Source organism: Nematostella vectensis, chromosome 12 (genome assembly GCF_932526225.1).
Source record: "Nematostella vectensis chromosome 12, jaNemVect1.1, whole genome shotgun sequence".
Taxonomy (NCBI): Eukaryota; Metazoa; Cnidaria; class Anthozoa; order Actiniaria; family Edwardsiidae; genus Nematostella; species Nematostella vectensis.
The window spans coordinates 10,182,541-10,202,233 of record NC_064045.1 but is presented as its reverse complement, the minus strand read 5'-3'; the positions used below and the strand labels follow the sequence as shown (position 1 = coordinate 10,202,233).

At 41.0% G+C, this 19,693-nt stretch overlaps 3 protein-coding genes across 4 annotated transcripts; all 3 read left to right on the top strand.

The window, feature by feature from the left end:
* The first annotated feature begins 1,297 nt into the window (after positions 1 to 1,297).
* Positions 1,298 to 5,129, top strand: LOC5514502 (18S rRNA aminocarboxypropyltransferase). Of its 2 annotated transcripts, none has more exons than XM_032384167.2 (7): positions 1,298 to 1,622; positions 1,991 to 2,055; positions 2,308 to 2,644; positions 2,890 to 2,959; positions 3,225 to 3,340; positions 3,748 to 3,826; positions 4,459 to 5,129. In XM_032384167.2, exons 1-7 carry the CDS (start codon positions 1,481 to 1,483, stop codon positions 4,973 to 4,975), a joined length of 1,326 nt encoding a protein of 441 aa, XP_032240058.2. In that variant the 5' UTR covers positions 1,298 to 1,480; the 3' UTR covers positions 4,976 to 5,129. The 2 variants fall into 2 exon arrangements, with proteins under 2 accessions (XP_032240058.2, XP_001634712.3); XM_001634662.3 differs by having other exon boundaries at positions 1,413 to 1,622; positions 1,995 to 2,055.
* Positions 5,130 to 6,484: 1,355 nt separating this feature from the next.
* LOC5514500 (cornifelin homolog) lies at positions 6,485 to 12,067 on the top strand. Its single transcript, XM_001634660.3, has 4 exons — positions 6,485 to 6,681; positions 8,513 to 8,653; positions 10,736 to 10,878; positions 11,462 to 12,067. The coding sequence occupies exons 2-4, from the start codon at positions 8,524 to 8,526 to the stop codon at positions 11,552 to 11,554; spliced, it is 366 nt and encodes a 121-aa protein (XP_001634710.2). The 5' UTR covers positions 6,485 to 6,681; positions 8,513 to 8,523; the 3' UTR covers positions 11,555 to 12,067.
* A 2,345-nt stretch (positions 12,068 to 14,412) lies between these two features.
* Positions 14,413 to 17,528, top strand: LOC5514531 (actin, cytoplasmic 1). The gene is made up of 3 exons (XM_032384093.2): positions 14,413 to 14,775; positions 14,840 to 14,950; positions 16,582 to 17,528. Exons 1-3 carry the CDS (start codon positions 14,524 to 14,526, stop codon positions 17,344 to 17,346), a joined length of 1,128 nt encoding a protein of 375 aa, XP_032239984.1. The 5' UTR covers positions 14,413 to 14,523; the 3' UTR covers positions 17,347 to 17,528.
* The last annotated feature ends 2,165 nt before the right edge of the window (positions 17,529 to 19,693 follow it).

The window sequence follows — 19,693 nt, the reverse complement described above, 5'->3', positions numbered from 1 at the left end:
CTTATTTTTTTTTTTCCAGTTGGCTGGAAATATCATCCAGCTCTCTCTTTTTTTTTAACAAAATTTTTATCTGTAACAGGATTTGTTCATACCTCCAGGCCGATTTGGGCTTCTTGGGCCGCTCAAAATTCACTATGAAAAGAGAATAAGTATTTTCAAAATTCGAGAACTTACGGAGCGGGAAGTGCCATGTAATATCGCGGCCAAATTTTTCATTAGATCGTGTTTATTATTTTTTGCATGATTTTCTGCACGTCTTTCTGCACGACTTAATTAAAACTTTCTGCACGACTGCGCAAACCCCCAGCCAATCCTAGGAACTCGATAACAATAACAACAACAACAACAACAACAACAACAGCAACAGCAACAGCAACAGCATCAGTAACAGTAACAGTAACAATAATAATAATAATATAATATAATATCATCACGCTGCGTCGCCATGTTGACACTATAACATACTCAGTACTTAGTAAACAAAGAAAAGGTGTGCAAAAAGTCATATAGAAAGTTGTGCAGAAAGTCGTGCAAAAAGTCGTGCAGTCGTACAAAAAGTTGTGCGGAAAGTCGGGCAAAAAGTCGTACAAAAAGTCGTGCAAAAAAAAAAAAAACAAGATCCAATGAAAAAGTTTTCCCACGATCTTGCATGACACTTCCCGGGCTCCGTAAGAACCCATGCTCGATACGTTCGTGTTTTTAGGCCCTGGCCAAACGAGGACACATGTTGCCGGAAACATTGGGGAAACATGTTTCCTAAATGTTTCCGAGGGTGGCCAAACGGTTACGAAACATCGGGAAACATGTTTCCCCTGCAGCGCCACGGAAAGCATGCGCTCGGACAACATGTTTCCGGCAACATGTGTCCTCGTTTGGCCAGGGCCTTATTTGATTTTCGATTGTCACCTAAGGCCCTGGCCAAACGAGGAAACATGTTGCCGGAAACATGTTGTCCGAGCGCATGCTTCCTCGATGTTTTCCAGTTTTCGGTTTCGTTATTTTCACGCGCGCGCTAAAGAATGGCGTCATTTCAAACGAGCGTGCGCTGTTTTTAAATTTTATTTTTAATCACAATTTTTGTCGTTGTTGCCTTAGAAAACCACTCCCCAAAAGCTCGCTGTGATTGCCTTATGTATACAGATTATGATTTTCAATTTCGAAATGATCAAATGTAATCTACGGCTCTGCTTTTTCGATATTTACGGAGCTCTGTACTTGACTTGGACATTGCACGTGGCGCTGCAGGGGAAACATGTTTCCCGTAACCGTATGGCCACCCTCGGACATTTAGGAAACATGTTTCCCCAATGTTTCCGGCAACATGTGTCCTCGTTTGGCCAGGGCCTTATAAGAAAGCGCTTGCATACCCTATGGTTATCATCTGGCGTGGCTACCAAGTAAACAATATGGCGGACCTATATTCTATAACTTTGGTCAAATACTATTTTGTCTGTTAATATTTTTGGTTTTGCTGAAAGATATGGGAAAACATAAAGGAGGAGGAAAGAGAGCAGATCAGAAGAAAGATCACAGAAGTAAATTTAACAAAACATCGAAGTTTGAGAAGAAATGGTCAGATCAAGATGGCGGTTCATTTCCATCAAGACACGAATTCGAGGATGGTATAATATCCACCATGTTTTTAAGGCTTTTAATCTAATTATTGGAATTGATTATTAAGTGTGAATTGAAAATAGCAAGTGTAAGAGTTGAAAAGAGCCGCAATGTCACGTTCATTTTATTTTGTGGTTTAAAAATTACCAACCTAATTTTAGAAAGAGAAATCAAATTGCCGATCGCTGTTAAACCGAATTCCTAAAAGAAATTTAGAAAAAATAACAGTTTAATTTAATGGGGATTTTAAGACTCGAAGACTAGAAAAGCAGCCCTTGGGAACTAGAGGTTTCAGTTTATACCAAGTTGTGCCATATTGTGTTAATAAATACCAGATCTTTTATATCAACAATTTTATCTTTTTTTTTTACCTAAGATAGTGAAGCAAGTGCTGGAGAGAAGACTTTTGGTCGCGGATTCCCATTTCCTCTGGCTATGTGGGTAAGCATGTATGCAAAATATTAGATCACTGTATTTTGCTCAATAAAATGGTATAATACAAACTAAAAGTTAGATCTCTGCACCTAATAAGACTGAGGCATCTCTCCATGGATATTGGCTATCAAGAGCAAACTGCAATTTTTTGGCAAATATAATTTATGCTTTGCTTCTGTCTACAGTTTGTGTCTGGTTTTATTTGAAGTTAGTCGAGGGATCTAATTAAGATTGTTAAATCACGTTACTCATTTTCAGGACTTGGAACATTGTGATCCTAAAAAGTGTTCTGGAAAAAAGCTTGCTAGGCTTGGTTTTGTCCAGACGCTCAGACTCTCTCATTCTTTTACTGGCCTGGTCCTAAGTCCAGTGGGTACACAGTGTGTGTCTCCAGGGGACCGTGGTATTGTTGAGAGCCATGGGATCGCTGTGATTGACTGCTCATGGGCCAAACTGGAGGGCACGCCCTTCAAGAGGATGCGTGGCAGCTTTCCACGATTGCTACCATATCTTGTTGCTGCTAACCCTATCAATTATGGACGTCCTTGCAAGCTGTCTTGTGTTGAGGCTTACGCTGCTACCTTGTATATTACTGGTATGTAGTTCATTTCTTTGTATGTATGTTATTGATATATATGTTCTTGACATGTTCATGATTTTGAATAGAATGATTAAAAACAATGAAGATAATAATAACAATAAAATGACAATGACAAGTCCCTCTTCACCTTTTCCATTTTTATATTTACGCTGAGTGCCAAAAATATGATTACTTGGGTTAATTTCAGTTAGGCCCTGGCTTAACTCAAGACTCATGCTTTCCCATGTTTCTGTTTTTAGGATTTGAGGAGCTTGGACTGTTTATCTTGAAGAGATTCAAGTGGGGACCAACATTCTATGATCTCAATAGGTTTGTTCACTATAAATTTTTTTGTTTTTGTCATATATGATCGGTATAATCGGTTGAGGTGCCTTTCACCTCATGAATCAGTCCAGTTGATGTCACTGAAAATTGGAAGAACCCCGCCACCCCTCCCCCAACCACCCCCAAGTACAACTGCAAGCTAGGACAAGAGAATTGGTAAAGGAACCCCTTGCTCGAAATCCTTGCTACAGGTCTGTCCCCTCATCTTTTCTTTCTCTTTTTATTACCATATCTTTCTTTTTTTTCAAAGGGAGCTTTTAGAACTTTATGCAGCATGTAAAAACAGCAAGGAGGTTGTTGAGGTGCAGCAAAACTGGCTTGACAAGTGTGACAAGGAGCGGGCAAGGTCCAAGGAAAGTTCAGATGGTACAGTAGTTAGTTTCAAGAAACAAGGTTTGGGGGGGGGGGTGGGGGTGGCAGGGGCTTCTGTACATTTGTAGCTCTTCTAGAATGCACTGTTGGTGCGATTCTGTGAATTGATGAAACATAGCTTTAATACACATGCAGCCATAGCCATGTGAAGTAGGCATCCATAGCCATGTGAAGTAGGCATGTCACAGGATTTGCTTAGGGGGTGCCCATGCTTGTGTATCATATGGAAAAAGGTAGTATTTGACTCTTATTCAATAAAAAATGACCTACATCTTTGCAGGCATGGGGGACATGCATGGTTACCCTGCATTTGTGCAGCTCAATCATAGACACACTGTATCTCACCTCAGGAATTTTATTTGATGTGTATTATTCTAGAATTGTGATGGTTTTTATTTTAGACTTGATGGACATTGATATGGACAAGGAACACTTTAATCCCAACAGAACAGTACCATCAGCCGGTCTAGACTATCCTAGGTATAAAAAACTTTGAAAACTGTGTAGAATGAGCTTTGATCAGTGGGTCCATAATGATGTTTTAGGTTAAAAGCGGGTATTTGTACCATGGCACCTGGGAAGAAGGGGGACATAAAAGGGGGATAATGATTGTGATACGGGTAGAGGTTGGTGACAGGGGTGAGGGCAGTAGGGATAATGCTACAATAAATAGAGTTGGAATATAAGGAGTGTCCGGAATAGTGATGTGGTTGTTCTTACCATGGCAAATAGGGTGAATGAGAAGATTAAAAAGGAGGTAGTGGGTAGCAGAGGTATAGACCAGAAAACAAAAAGGCTTATAAGGGGTACTGGTGTACATGCTGCTGGAGAAAGAAGTGAGTTAAAATATAATGAGAAAATAACAAAAGTTAAAAAACATGCACATAAATGTAAAATAAATGACAGTAAATAAGGAATAGGATATTTTGTAGAGCTCTTTGAAAGGTTAAGCAGACTCACTTGTGTTCTAGTACAGGGTGATGTGTGTGAAAGGGGAGGTGGGCAGTGGCTTATTTGTGCAGGCTTTGGTGTATAGGGGTTTTATTGGATAATAGTACTGTATGTCATAGTCTTTACACGAATGAATGAAAAAAAGATTATCTCTTTTTTAGTGACTCTGAAGATGATGATTGTGATAAAAGCAGTGATGATGAACATGCACATGATACTCATGGTGAAAATAAAGATGATGTAGTCAATGATGGAGATGCTGACGCTGTTATATGTGGTGACAGTGATTATGATAATGATGATGATGACAATGATGAAGGAGATGCTGACAACGCTGACAAAGTTATATGTGATGATAAGGAAAACGAAAGTGATGACAATGGAAATGATGATGATGGTAAAGACAAGAAGAAGTATGGTTGCAATGAGCAGACTCAAAGTGAACAACAACTAGTAGGAAGACTTAAGAATGTTGATACTGTTGCTGATGGTGATCCATGCCGATCATTTAAAGACACAGGCTTTACTGCCAACAGCTGTGGTGGTACTACATCAAGGAACAATCCAGAAGGAACTGGAAATTCCGAAAATGGAGAACTCAACACCCCAGAATACCAACATAAAGACGTAGAAGCTATAGACACCTTAGCCGAATCAGTTCACACAATAAACATGTAGGTAAAAAAAATACGCGAAAATGAGTTTGTCTTGTAGACAATATTATTTCAGAAATATAAAGTAGAAATCTGGAAGATTATAAACCTGATGACCTAAAGCTTTTACTTTTCCTTATAGGAAAGGAAAGTATTTAGACTATAAAGTGGAAAACAGGTTCTTGTCTGGATAGTTTTTCACAGCTGGGGAAGAATCGGGCAAGCTTAACCAGTGGTCTTTGCTGGCGTTCCCTTAATGTCTCTATCGCGTGTCCTTCGCGACCGTTACCCCTCCTTACGCGCCTTAAAAGAAAGTCGTTGTTGCGCGACCTTTCAGAATACAAGATCCTTTATTTTGCAAATAGCGCCAGCAACGGTAGATCATTCATATATGATTCACTATAGTGTCCCTAGTCTCTACCCCTAACATAACCATTACTATAATGAACCATATATGAGGGATCTAAGCCAACAACGTTGGTGAGACGCTGGCCTAGAATTGCTGGCGCTGTTCAAATAACCGTGTTGTGAGGTACGTACTTAAGAGGCAGTTCACAACCCCTCCCCCCCCCCCCGCCCCGAGTATTTTTTAGGGGTCAAAATTTGGCCTCATTTATTTTTAAGGGGTATCCAAGAAAAATAGGCTGTTCTCTTCAAAATGGCATTTTTTAGCGCTTCTGGAGTATTTTTTATGGTAGCAATTTTTGGCCGTGCAGGTATTTTTTTAGGGGTATTTTTCGAATTTCCCGACGAGCATTCCTATCGCTTTTACCCTGAAGAGCCCCCTCCCTCCCCCCCCCCTCCCCCCCCCCCCCCCCCCCTCCTTCCCGGGTCACAAACATTTCCATTGTTTGGTCAGCCGGCGTAGCGGCGACAACAATGGCTGCAGATCTTGGCTCTGTTTGCACGGGGTTTATCGCGTAAAGAAAACAATCAAAGACTGCCCTCAAAGTTTTATTAACTTCGCGCTATTCCCTTTGTCTGTAGATAATCGTTGTTGCGCGCGCATCCAAAATGCCACAGACTGGCGGGCCACTGCTGATCTAAAATGTCGTACAAAGTGGAGTTTACAGACAAAGCTATAAAAAATGCTGTCAGAGTGCTATAGTCAAATTGGCGCTAGAGTCAAATACCTTTTCCAATTTTGGATCAGCTGTGGCCGGCCAGTTTGCGGCCTTTTAGATGCATGCGCAACATCATGAAAACGGTCCGAGTAAGGCAGTCAGTAATGCAGTCAGCCAGGGACCGTGACGAAAAGCCTTGTGTGACATCAGACAAATATGGCTGATTCAAGCGTGACACATCACAGACAACAATTCATCCCTCTTCGGTACTCTCCGTAAAGCCCTTATTCTGATACCGCATATTTATTGCAGATAACTTTCTGTATCCTAATTCTCTTATAAAAGTTTAGATCGTTCATTTATCTAAGATAGTTATTGCGTGCGGAATCGCCCCTGTATTTGCTTTGCGTGACAAACTCAAATCCCCTAGACTGCTCTAGAAAGGTCCGTTCTGTTTACAGTTATGCTGTTTTGAGGACGAGGTAGTTGACCCCTATATAGCTTTTAGGAATTATTCATGACAGTTGTCCTGGGAACTTTATCTCTCTCTGCTTCAGTGAGTTAAACTTAGCGGCACACCCAAGCATCTAACTCATCCACATCGCTCACGCCAAGTGCTAGCTTTCCTTCGCAGATTCTCCGCTCTCTGAAATACCTTCTTTCCAAGGTAAGACAGTGCTAAAAGCAAGCTAAGTACACAAGAGACAGATCCCAGTGAACACTGAAAGCGCGTGATGTTATCTAGACCTGTTTTGTTTGCAGAAAATACAACAAGTTGAACATCGCATCACAATCGACTAAACTATTGGCCAATCTTGATTGAATGCCATTTTAGTTCTGAGCTTTTTATGAATAAAATAAAATTTGGCCTACAAGGTATGTCATACGCGAAATAAAGGCATTTCTAATGGGATCGGTTTTCTAATAAGATCGAAGAAATTCCATCTGGCATAATAACATTTGCGGGGGTCTATTATTTTTCAGAAGACATATCAAGGTCTGAGAGATTTGTTTTTCGCTAGAGAAATGTTTTATTTCTATAGATTAAGGGATATTTGCTTAGATGTTTAAAAAATGATTCAGAGGCCAATAACTATCTTACTTTGCATCGACGAAAATATTTTATCAAGCATAAAATAATTTGACGATTTTACGTGAAGTCCTTTAACAAAATAAGAAAATCATCGCTGGGTTTACTGTTATCGGGAAATCAAAAAGGGTTCCAAAATGATTAAGATTAGTTTCAAAGTATGTTTAATTTTTTTAATGTCAAAAACATATTAATGGCTTTATGACTTATTACGTGATGGGAATTTTTAAAAACAATTATCGCTTTACTGCAGTTATCATCAATCGATCACTTTTGATGCATTGTTTGTCCCGGGTTTGTAGAGATACGAGCAAAAATGTTGTGTCTAAATGTCTGGTTCAATTCATGCACTTTTGTATTTAATTCCCTTATCACTTGAATTCTCAATGAATTAACGGAATAAATGTATAGACCGTAGTTAATTAAAACATCATTGACAAAGTAAAACCAATGAAGCGGAGTCAGTTTTCTTTGATCAAACATTAGCCATTGAAATAAAGGATTGTCTTGAAAGAGATGACAAACAGATACCACAACTCCACCGTTTTAAAGTCACAAACAATTCTTATTAATACAACAATCAACATCGTGTAAACGTTCTCTCATCACTTACACCATCTGGCGAGCACACAGGGGGTTGCACAGGGTGCGCACGCACCTCCCCCCCCCCCCCCTGGCGGCCAAAAAGTGGGTCATTTCTTATTAGGAAATCTTCAAATGCTATGCTTTTTCCATATGCTTTTTATGACTGCGCACCTCCCCCCCCCCCCCCCCCTTGGCGCCCAAAAAGTGGGTTATTTCTTATTGAGAAATCTTCAAATAGTATGCTTTTTCCATATGCTACTTATGACTGCGCATCCCCCTATGCCAATCCTGGGTACACGCCTATCAGCACTTTGCCGTCATCACAGTAAACAATGTTATATTTCAAAAAGGCTGCACTTGGAGTATCTGTGCATCGTAACCCGCAGTGCTTCATAAGTATGAAGTAAATAAGCAAATAAGCGTAAATAAAATACAAATACAGGTTTCAAAAGCTGTAGAATTCTTGTTTACGTTCTTATGATCATTCAGATAGCTTTGAGATACAAGAATTCACCCGTCTTTTGCTACCCATGAACCACCACAAGTTACGACACATGGGTTCTCGGGTGCAACCATCATATTAATCATCTTTATAATAATCATTATCGTCATCGTCGTCATCATCATCATATTAATCATCTTTATAATAATCATTATCATCATTATCGTCGTCTTCGCCATCATCATCTTAATCATCTTTATAATATCGATCATCATCATCATCATCGTTCGTCGTCATCATCGTCATAATTATCATCATCATCGACACACCCTAGCTCTACTCCTCCTCTCTCACTCACCCCCATGTCTTGTTGTTACTTAGCAACAGGCGATATGACGAGCCATACCACCACTACCCAGCACACGGTGGTGACAGTGCAGCCTGGCACCACGACCTACACCATCGGGCAGCAGAGGGACTGGAGCTCTGGCTTGTTCGAATGCACCAAGGACATGGGTGGATGTGAGTATTACGTTACAAACGTCACGCAATCTCCTGTCACACCGCCCGCTTAATTGAATAAGTCGCTTGTTACCTGTAGCCCTTAGCTATTGTAACACAATGCACGTTGACCCTTGTCACGTGCCCTGCAACAACCCTTGTCATGCAATCCGCATAGACCCGTGTCACGCAATCCTCATAGTTGTTTTCAGGTGAATCTTTTCGAAGCTCTCGTAAGTGACCATCCACGCAACTGCAGCGTTTTTTTGGGGAGGAAAAAACCTGCAGTAGTCCTTTCTTACGCAACCTTTGTCACACAACCTACAAAAGTTTGTTGTCACAAAACTAACAACAGACATGGTCACACAACACAGTTTGAATCATCTTTTTGTCACGCAGCATGCATCAGTATTTTGTCGTGCAACCTGAATTTTAACCTTTCCCCAAACAACCTGCATTGGAACTTTTTCACCTCAACATGTACTATCCCTTTTTAACACACCCTGCATTAGCCTTTTGTCAGGCAAACTGCATCTCTCTCCTAACAAATAACGTGATGACAGAGCGCAAAATTTACGTTGTGAGCTTAGCCATGATTTGCCATAGTCATAGATATCATATATCAGAAGGCGTTATGTAAGTTTATGTCTTCTATTGATTTTCCTTGTACAGTACATCGCTGTTATATCAATAAAGGCTGGTTTAGACAGCACGATTTAGTCGTATGCAACTTGCCCGTGACACCTCTACAACTAGATATGGCTTTTTGGCAGCCCAAAGGGGGGGGTACCCTCCCCCTAGATCATATCAATCAATGGCTGTCGTTTTTCTAAATGGTCTAAAAGAGCCTGGGGCGAGCGCGCGGGAGACCTGCGATATTCTAAAACGATAGGGACTAGGCTCCATTTCCAAGATGGCTGACAGCAAAATCGCAGTAAACACGAATTCCTGCAAGTTTACGTGGAAATTCTCGACTTACAAAGTTCCAGAGCGATAAAAAAAAGCAAAAAATTGATTGAAGCGGGACTTCCAAATATGGTATGTAGTGCCTAATAAGGAAATGGCCGAGCGAGCTAGAAAAACGACAGTTTTTAAAACAAGATTGACTGATATGCGCTACTAAGCGTAGAGTGTAAATCAGCCCACGAACCCGCAAAGATGCTTGACTACGAAAGTATAGTGTGTAAAATAGGGCTAGGACATGTCATCGTAGGCAAGTCACATAATCTTCTTTGTTGAACCAAAACTGATGTCAGCAATACGACTCGGCCGGTCCACAATATAACAAAAAGACTTTACTTTTTTTAGCTGCTGGGAGAGGGCTGTTGCGCAGTTATAAATATCATATCCTCTAAAACTTGACTATTCCCCATTGAAAAAACACTGCACGCTACGCGTATCTATCCAAATATCTGTGTGAGATATTAGGGTTATTTAGATCCAAGGCGCCGGCAAGAGGACGCCGCCTCGCGCACGATCGGTTGCGCGCGCATACTGATTTTTGCCTACGTTGCATCCTGTTCAGGACTAGGACGGCATTTCATGCATTTTCACGTCCTCTTCAGGACGGGACGCCGGCAAAAATCAGCGTGCGCGCGCAATCGAACGTGCGCGTGGGGCGTCCTAGCCGGCGTCGTGGATCTAAACCCCGTCCCCACGTATCCGTTTTTGTTTGAAAACGCAACCATTTTGTTCCGTTTTCAAAAAGATCCGCGTCCACACGAAGCGTCTTCATTTTGGTACGACCCGTCCCCACGAAAACGCAGAAACGATACGAAAACGATAACAAGTTCTACAGCGCATGCGTACTCGCGCGCCAAGTGGACTGGACCTGAGTTATCACGCCATCGTTTTCGAAAGGTTCCGTTTTCGTCCGTCCCCACGGCACCGAAAGGGTATCGTTTTCAAATTGTTCCACTCTGGAGATCGTTTTCAAATCGTTCCATTTTCGGTCATCGTTTTCGCGTTTCCCTATGGACGATACCCGTATCCGTAACAAAACGGTTGCGTTTTTAAACGAAAACGGATACGTGGGGACAGGGTCTTAATCACCCTATTCCACTAGAGAGCGTGCCAACTAAGTCGCTTTGTTACTTTCTTCAGGTCTGGTCACGTTCCTTTGCCCTTGCGTGACCCTGTGTCAGATCTCGCAGAGGATGGGAGAGGGTCTGGCTTATGGATGCTGCTGCGCCGACATAGCGGCCTTCACACTCAGGGCTAAGCTTAGAACCGAGCAAAATATTCAGGTGAGGAAATATAGCAAGTTTCATAACACAATTAGGAACTTTAGGACGTAGCGCGATTTTTTTTGCATTACAGCGTCGTGCTGTGCGATACAATACGTGATGTAATTGTTGCGATGCACCATATGATATGTTGCGTTGTGTGTCTAAATACGTGAAGTTGTATGTTGCGTTAAGTGTTGTGTGACTAAATACGTGAGGTGATATGTTGCGTTTTAGGCGTTGTGTGACTAAATACGTGAGGTGGTATGTTGCGTTAGGCGTTGTGTGACGAAATACGTGAGGTGATATGCTGAGTTAAGCGTTGTGTGACGAAATATGTGAAGTTATATGTTGCTTTAGGTGAGCCCTTTGGGATGGACTTTTGTGACGACTCTTCTAGTGCCGCAAATAATTTTGGCAACGAGCTAAATCTACTTGAAACATTGTGAAATTCAACCCATCCTACAACAAAAACATCTCCATTCCATCGCTAAAGTATAAAATGATCTATAAAATATGATATTTTCAAATAATAAGTCAAATAAAGCAACAGACCCAGAGTCTCAAAGTTGTTTTTGTTTAACGTGTTGTTATTGTGTTCCAGGGGAGCTTGTGCAATGACGCCATCCATGTCAGCTGCTGTATGCATTGCGCGCTGTGTCAGATGTCACGTGAGCTGGACCACGTGGGCAAATAGAAAGTCCCCACAAAAAACCCGGTTAGGGTCGGCACGTCGTTTGAGTACAAATTCGTCTAGAGGAAACATTTCATTTAGAGCTTTTTTCCGTTTTCTTTTTATCGCATAAAACTTCCCCACCCCCCACTCCCACGCTCTCTTTATCTAGTCCCGTTCCCAGTCTCTCCACCGTCATGCAGCAAATATCCAACGAGTTCTCCACCGAGTTCTATAAAGTTTCTCTCTCCTGAGCCCTTTCCTCTACCCTTTCACTCTATTTTTACATATTCATTTGGACCTAGTTCTTCTCTTCATGTGCATCCTGTTGGCAAATTTGTGTTGAAGATGGTCGAACAATAAAGGATAAGTGAAACCCTGAATATTTAGCGTTAGGTTAATAATGGAAAATAATATTCTCTTTTGTTAATCAAGTAATTAAACGTTACTAGATCACGGCAAGATGTACTTTTTGGCTTTTATACTACTTGTACTGTTAATTCAATATTTGTTATGAAATTGACACAATACCTTTAATGATTTTTTTTGTTTTACTGCGTAATCCGTACCAGGCGCATTAGCAAATTGACTCCACGTGACATACCAGCATACCCAACAATCTGAACATCGTTACCTCTGTTGGCCATTAACTTTAGTCCTTTGACTCCTCAAGACAAACATAACACTGAGAAGTGACAATTACAATGTTACGTGGCCATTTACTTTTATCCTATGACTCCAGGGCCGTAGTGGGAACTGCGGGCATGTGTCGCGCCCCTCCCCCAATTTTAAAAAAGAATTGTAAGGAAACGACCAGGGGGCGTGGCTGTGCCCCCCACCCCATCCATCCCCCTAATTTTCTTAATGTTTCTGTATCGTGCCTGCCCCCTCCCCCAAATATATTTTTTACTTGCTGGCCCAGCTCTAGATTCCACAAGAAAAATATAGCACTCAGCATTGACAGTATTCTATTACGTATCGCGAACACTTACATAAAAGTTCCGATTGTGAGGTATTTCATACCTCTTATTGACGACCACCATCATTGAGTAAAGCTACGGCCACCATGTTCCATTTTGCCTTTTAAATAGGAATGTCCAAATTTGCCATATGATGTAAATTACACTCACTACTGAGTTGGATCCTCCTACTGGAAATGACACAGAAATGGCTGCGGGCGCTAGAGCAGGGGCGTAGCCAGGGCCCCCCCCCCCCCCTTCTAGCAGCCAAAAATATAGCCTGCAATGCGGGCATTCCCTGCTTTTTTTATAGCGAAAAATGGCGTCTAGACGCCATATTTAAAATTACCCAAAAGACCCTGGGGACGAGTTTGGCAAAAAAATTCGTAGCCGCCATCTTGGATTTAAAGCAAAAATGAAAATCCAAGATGGCGGCTATAAAACAACCTGCATAACAGACTGCCAAAAATACAGTTAATGTATGAGGCATTATCTAATTGCAGTGGCTATATGCCCGACAGTAGGGAAAGGTCCTCAATGGACTAAATGCCCGAAAGTTTTTAATTTATTCAAATAACCCACTAATTGTCGACCCGACAATTGAGAGTGAGGTTTTGGAATTTAGAGTGAGGTTTTGGAATTGAGAGTGAGGTTTTAGAATTAGAAGTAAGGCTTTGGAATTGAGTGTGAGGCTTTGGAATTGAGAGTGAGCTTTTGGAATTGGAAGTGAGCTTTTGGAGTTTAGAGTGAGCTTTTGGAATTGAGAGTGAGCTTTTGGAATTGGAAGTGAGCTTTTGGAATTGAGAGTGAGCTTTTAGTATTGAGAGTGAGCTTTTGGAATTGAGAATGAGCTTTTGGAATTGGAAGTGAGGCTTTGGAATTGAGAGTAAGGCTTTTGAATTCGGAGTTTGTTTTTGGATTCGGATTGCACTTATGGGCCACCGTAATTTTCAAATATATGAAATGCTAATTATTGTAAAGCCTAAATAGAAAACAGCATCATTAGCTCCTGCCCAACTGAAATCTTATTTATATATGTACAACCAATACCACCCTTCTGAAAAGTTAGTAGGGACTTTGACATGAATCGAAATTCGTAAATTCATTGATGGAGTTAATAAAACCAAAACTACAAAAGATGAAAATAGTAGGAGGATAATTATTTTCAAACAAGCCAAACAAAACTCATGAAAGTGTAAGCAGAAGGTGGCGCATAACATTAATTTATCTATTTTGTAAGAGGTCTGGGGTTCTCCCCAGAAAAAAAAAATGAAATTCCAGACTTTTAGGAGGCTCGGAAATTGATCAGAACCCCTGTTCAAAGACCCCCACCCCCTAAACCCTGTATCAAAAATGGAGGCCCTCCCCCAAATCAATGCTAAAAAAATAGCAGCCCTCATAATGACCCTTCTCTAAGCTTTATAATTTAGTTCAAGTATGAAGAATTCGAGTCTTCCAATTCGAGCTAGTGGGGGGTTTACTACGCTGCAAAAACTCCTTTGTACTTTACGAAACGGTTTAGGTTCTCAGGGCGTTTAATAAAGGCTGTTGGTTGATCATTGTTGATAGCAAATTCCAAAAAGCCCAGCGCGCGGTATCGGTAAACCTTATGTCAAAAAAATTACAATAAAGCTATGCTACAACGATTATTATGATGTAATCTCTGCCTTAAAAAGCCATTAGACCTTTTTGTATTACATAACACTATTTTTTAACTTCGTGCAAGCTTAAATAGAAAGCGACGTGAAATTTTTACGGGATGTGATTCTTTTGTTCATACATTACTCATTCGCAAAAAATTCCAACGGATTCTCTTTGAATGACGATGAATGACGCTTTAATTGCAGTTTCTTTGTGCTTTCTCATGAATCTTTCATTTATACTCTCCTGGGAGTAATTTTAGACCAGTCGTCAAGATCACGTGACGATTGTATGGTTATAAATTCACCTGCCGTATGTGTGTGCGGCACCGTCCAGCCTCGTGAAAGAACTCCACGTCTCAACTTCAACGTTTGAAAACCTTTCTTGCTCAAAATGGATGACGATGTTGCAGCTCTCGTTATCGACAATGGCTCTGGTATGTGCAAGGCCGGTTTCGCCGGAGACGATGCTCCCCGAGCAGTTTTCCCCTCCATCGTCGGCCGACCTCGCCACCAAGGCGTTATGGTCGGTATGGGTCAGAAAGACTCCTATGTCGGAGACGAGGCCCAGAGCAAGAGAGGTATTCTCACTCTGAAGTACCCCATCGAACACGGAATAGTCACAAATTGGGACGATATGGAGAAGGTACACATTAAATACAGTACAATTTCTAATCCTCTATGCGAAGTCATGGTAATTTTTCTCTTAGATCTGGCATCATACATTCTACAACGAGCTTCGTGTTGCCCCCGAAGAGCACCCCGTTCTCCTAACGGAGGCTCCCCTCAACCCTAAGGCCAACAGAGAAAAGATGACACAGGTAAGCGTTTTTTAATTGATATTCTTCAGTGAGTTTTGAAGTGTTCATTGCTTAAACGGCGGGGTAAATGCCACACCTTCTAGAAGCATTGTTCCAATCGCATGCAAGATGTGAAGCCAGCAGCTTTCATAATAAAGACTCGTGCAGTTCTTATCTCTCCAAAATGAAGAATAGACGATCAAGAAAACACATAGCGAATATATTTTCTTGACTAATAATTTATTCTAAGTTAACCATTGGTCTTTTTAAACTCTAATCGTAACTTTAAAGTATAGTTTTATTTTGCTTTATACTTTTGACATATTTTGGCTGTAAATATTTAAATTGAGCGATTGTGGAAATTCTGTTTGCATTTAATTTCTACCTCCAAAAATCTTATAAATTTCCAGTCGGGTCGCATTTACAAAGCCGACGAAATAAAAATATGCATGGTGGCAACAGGAGACTAGACTTGTTCAAAATTTTTACCAAATATGGCCATGCTCTTCTCCGATTGGTCAGATTTCAACAAAGAGAAAATTGCACCAGCGCTTGGGCTTATTTGCTTTTATATCAAAGCCCTGCTTTAGCAATTCTAATAAGAATTGAAATTCCAAGGCACAAATAAATACAACCGAATTCAAATTTGCCTTGTGTTCCTTTCAGCGCTTGTCCGGCAAAAAAATATATCATAACCAGACAACAATTATATATCTTAAGCATGAGAAAAGTCTAAACCGTTTATAGTGGTTGCCTCAAAATCATTAAAGGTCGTTTATCCGTGATAAACGGTATTTGCGCATTCGATAATAGCGGCACCGGCTGGATAAGTGAAAACAATCGGGCTTATAGTTTAGAAATTACACTCTATTTCCCCGCCTTTTCTTAAAAAAAAGGAAAAAAACTGAACAATTAGAAGGTATTAATTTAACTCTGCTTGTAGCTTGAGTATTTGAATTTTAAGAATTCAGTACGATTTTTTTTGCACTCAAGTATTTGTCTTTTCTTGGGTTATCTGTGGTTTTCTTAACACAGGGAGCAAAATTATCAGGATCAAGCACATCCAGCCGGGATAAATCATAATAATGATTCGCGTAAATTGTAGCAGAAATATGAATTCAATTAGAACTATTTTATCATTAAAAAAATAGGTCTCAAGCTTTTTTTCTGCACTCCAGATCATATTCGAGACCTTCAACAGCCCCGCGATGAAAGCTGGAGGAAGGTTAAAAGAACAAACGTTGTATTTTTATGTAGTTTCTTAGTTAGCCCTGAAAATCTACTTCTGACCACAAATATGTTTTCTGCGAAACTATCTTAGGCTATTTGGAGTGGCAAACAAAATGTGATCAACAGAGTGGAATGGATTAGAAGCAGGAGCACTTCATCCAATACGAAAAGCGTCAGTTGTAAAAAAAAAGTCATTTTATAAATTTAAACAAGTAACACCCAATAAGAATGATCTTTGCGTTTAACAAGAGGATTTCAATATCTGATGTGCCAAACGCAACCGGGATGCCTTTGCGAAGATCCCACAGGAATCCAATCATCTGAGACTTAAGGCGAGATATTGGAAGAATGCATAAAAGTTATATAAAAGCTGAAGCATTACAGCAAAGTATCTGCTCTTATCATTTTTTTCTTTATTATAGATCATGTTCGAGACCTTCAACAGCCCCGCCATGTACGTCGCTATCCAGGCCGTACTCTCCCTGTACGCTTCTGGTCGTACCACCGGTATTGTGATGGACTCTGGTGATGGTGTCACCCACACCGTGCCCATCTACGAAGGTTATGCTTTGCCCCACGCCATCATCCGTCTTGATTTGGCTGGCCGTGACCTGACAGACTACTTGATGAAGATCCTGACCGAGCGTGGCTACTCTTTCACCACCACCGCTGAGCGTGAGATTGTCCGTGACATCAAGGAGAAGCTCTGCTATGTTGCTCTTGACTTTGAGCAGGAAATGCAAACAGCAGCATCCAGCTCTAGCCTTGAGAAGAGCTACGAGTTGCCTGATGGACAGGTCATCACCATTGGCAACGAGCGATTCAGGTGCCCCGAAGCCATGTTTCAGCCCTCCTTCCTGGGTATGGAATCCGCTGGTATCCATGAGACCACCTACAACTCCATCATGAAGTGTGACGTCGATATCCGTAAGGACCTGTACGCCAACACTGTCCTGTCCGGTGGAACAACAATGTACCCAGGTATCGCCGACCGCATGCAGAAAGAGATTTCTGCCCTCGCTCCCCCAACCATGAAGATCAAGATCATCGCTCCACCAGAGAGGAAATACTCAGTCTGGATCGGAGGCTCCATCCTCGCTTCTCTGTCCACCTTCCAACAGATGTGGATCTCCAAACAGGAATACGACGAATCTGGTCCGGCAATTGTTCACAGGAAGTGCTTCTAAGCGCAAAAAAGTCCACAATCAAATTCGCTGCTGCATCTATGTATTTTTGAAGTCCAACAACTATGAAGAATTTGTAAGATGAATATTTTATTACTCGCTGGACTCCCTCAAAGGAGGTGTTGATATGAAGGTTGTTTGTACGATTCCAGCTATTTATACTATTAAAATAAATATGAATGAAATGCACTTTTGTTTTATTGGGTGAGTCTAGGAAACGCACTTTTATACTTAGCTCCCAAGATTCATTTCTTTCTTATAAGAACCCCTTTGCCTTGACAACGTATTTGAGGATGTGCTGTATTTACGTTCTAAGAAAATATGATATCAAGACAGAAGTTTGTTTTAAAGAGTCATCTTATAAAATTGTTTTTTTTGGCTGTCGTTACCACATGAAAAGTTGACATGTATTCTCCCCTCTAGAAACTTCAAAACAGGCGGATAATCATTAAATCTTGCAAATGGTTTAGAGAATTAAACTCGTCTACCATATTTAATTATAATATAAGAGCTCAGAAACAAGTTAAAATTATGATAAAGGAATCATGGAGCTTTGCACAAAGTCGACACCAAAACCTAGTTATTCGTATTAAAATCTCTGTACCGTAATTGCTAGGATATAATTGTTTCATCTTCTAGGGAGGTGCCTACGTCAAATTTCGTTTCATATCTAGATGAAAAGTGCTTTAATAATAATACATAATAATGATAATAATAATCGTAAAGATACAATAGAACTCCTAAACGAGGATCGAGAGTTATACCAGGCGGGGGGATCAATCTTAACCCTAAGGGATAGCACTTTGGGTGTGGTCAACAGCAATTCTTACCCCTAAAAGATAGCACATTGAGTGTGGTGTCGAAGCAATTTCTAGCCCTAAGAGAGAGCACTGGAAACACATTTTTAGTTTTCCAGAATTTTGTTTGTATGTGCTTGATGGCTTAAAAGTCGCCCAATATGTATGTGCTCTTTTGGACATACATATTGTGACGACTTATAAGCCCGGTTGTTATTGGAAAAAGATTATCTATTAGTATAAAACCCCCTAAATGATAGCCGAATCGGGAGAATCGTTAAACAACCCCCTAAGGGAAAGCAGTTTATTCCCTAAAAGACAGGATGATCTACCCCTACTTCTGTGGGGAGTCCCCCCTCCCTTGGGGGGAGTATACCAGGCTCGTTAACAGAGAAAGGACAACTGGCAACCGCACTTTTTAACCTCATTTTTTACCCACGAACCGCGACCAATAGACACATTGTATATGGGTCCTTCTGATACTGCAGTTTCGTGGACCGTACAAGGGCAGCGGAAGGGGAGGGACAGGGGGTGGGGGCGCCAGCACCCACGTTTTCTTTAAGCAAACGGGTTTCAAGAGGTACATATTCAACCGACAACAAAATTGTTTGAACAGTTTAAAATCCCGTGCATAAAAACCTAGGTTATCACCCGAATTCTTATAAATAGCGCATAAGAACCTGCAACTACCACCCACCCCTCCCCCCTGAAACCACCAACCACCCCTTCCCTAAAACCACTACCCACCCCTCCCTCCAACTTTCGCCTCCCCCCCCCCCCCCCCCCACGGGACCACTCCGCCGCCCCTTCCGTACCAGGGTTTTCAGAGCTTTCGGGTATAAACCAAAAATTGATCATAGAAGGGGGGGGGGGGGGTGAATAGGGGTACGTAAATCCGCCGATCCGCAATATTTTCGGAGCAAATCCGTGGATCCGCAGAATTTTTAAGATCTGCATGGTTTGACAGATAAACAATAGCATCAATTGAAATTTATTTAAAATCCGAAATTCGATCGTCAAAGCAGTCAAAATCCGAAATCCGCGCCCGAATTGTCAACAAATCCGTGATCCGCCGTACATCCATAATTAGCCAATCCGCTGAAATAATCTTCAAAATCCGTAATCCGTGAGCATTTCGTGGCCGAATCCGCCGATTCGCGAACCTATTCACCCCCCCCCCCCCCATAGAACCTACCGATATGCGAGTTTCACAGAAGCAACAATGACAAAATCTCAAATAAGAATATTGCGAAGAATATATGAAGCTTTTGTTGTAAAAGAGAAAGCGAGTTGTATTTTTATTTTCCATGTTAATTGCTACAAAAGCTATAATATAACTTTATTTAAAAAGGAATAATCAGTCCATCTTGTCGCCTTGTTTTATTTTTTCAAATGGAGAATTTTCGTGAGTAAAAAAGCACTTCCGGAAAGTTCTTTCAAGATCCTATTTCATGATGCTGCTTTCATTTACTTTCGAATTTTCATGAACTTCAAAAGATATCACTCTCTCATTGAAGGGTGTATTTATCCTTTTGTATTTGTTCTGTCTAGCA

What these genes read in the sequence shown, in the direction of transcription:
- LOC5514502 (XM_032384167.2), top strand. Translation starts at nt 1,481, where the DNA reads ATGGGAAAACATAAAGGAGGAGGAAAGAGAGCAGATCAGAAGAAAGAT. An exon ending in ACATTCTATGATCTCAATAG is followed by an intron (nt 2,960 to 3,224) that starts GTTTGTTCACTA and finishes TTTTTTTCAAAG; the next exon opens with GGAGCTTTTAGAACTTTATG. An exon ending in GCCGGTCTAGACTATCCTAG is followed by an intron (nt 3,827 to 4,458) that starts GTATAAAAAACT and finishes TCTCTTTTTTAG; the next exon opens with TGACTCTGAAGATGATGATT.
- LOC5514500 (XM_001634660.3), top strand. Translation starts at nt 8,524, where the DNA reads ATGACGAGCCATACCACCACTACCCAGCACACGGTGGTGACAGTGCAG. An exon ending in CACCAAGGACATGGGTGGAT is followed by an intron (nt 8,654 to 10,735) that starts GTGAGTATTACG and finishes TACTTTCTTCAG; the next exon opens with GTCTGGTCACGTTCCTTTGC. An exon ending in GAACCGAGCAAAATATTCAG is followed by an intron (nt 10,879 to 11,461) that starts GTGAGGAAATAT and finishes ATTGTGTTCCAG; the next exon opens with GGGAGCTTGTGCAATGACGC.
- LOC5514531 (XM_032384093.2), top strand. Translation starts at nt 14,524, where the DNA reads ATGGATGACGATGTTGCAGCTCTCGTTATCGACAATGGCTCTGGTATG. An exon ending in ATTGGGACGATATGGAGAAG is followed by an intron (nt 14,776 to 14,839) that starts GTACACATTAAA and finishes TTTTTCTCTTAG; the next exon opens with ATCTGGCATCATACATTCTA. An exon ending in ACAGAGAAAAGATGACACAG is followed by an intron (nt 14,951 to 16,581) that starts GTAAGCGTTTTT and finishes TCTTTATTATAG; the next exon opens with ATCATGTTCGAGACCTTCAA.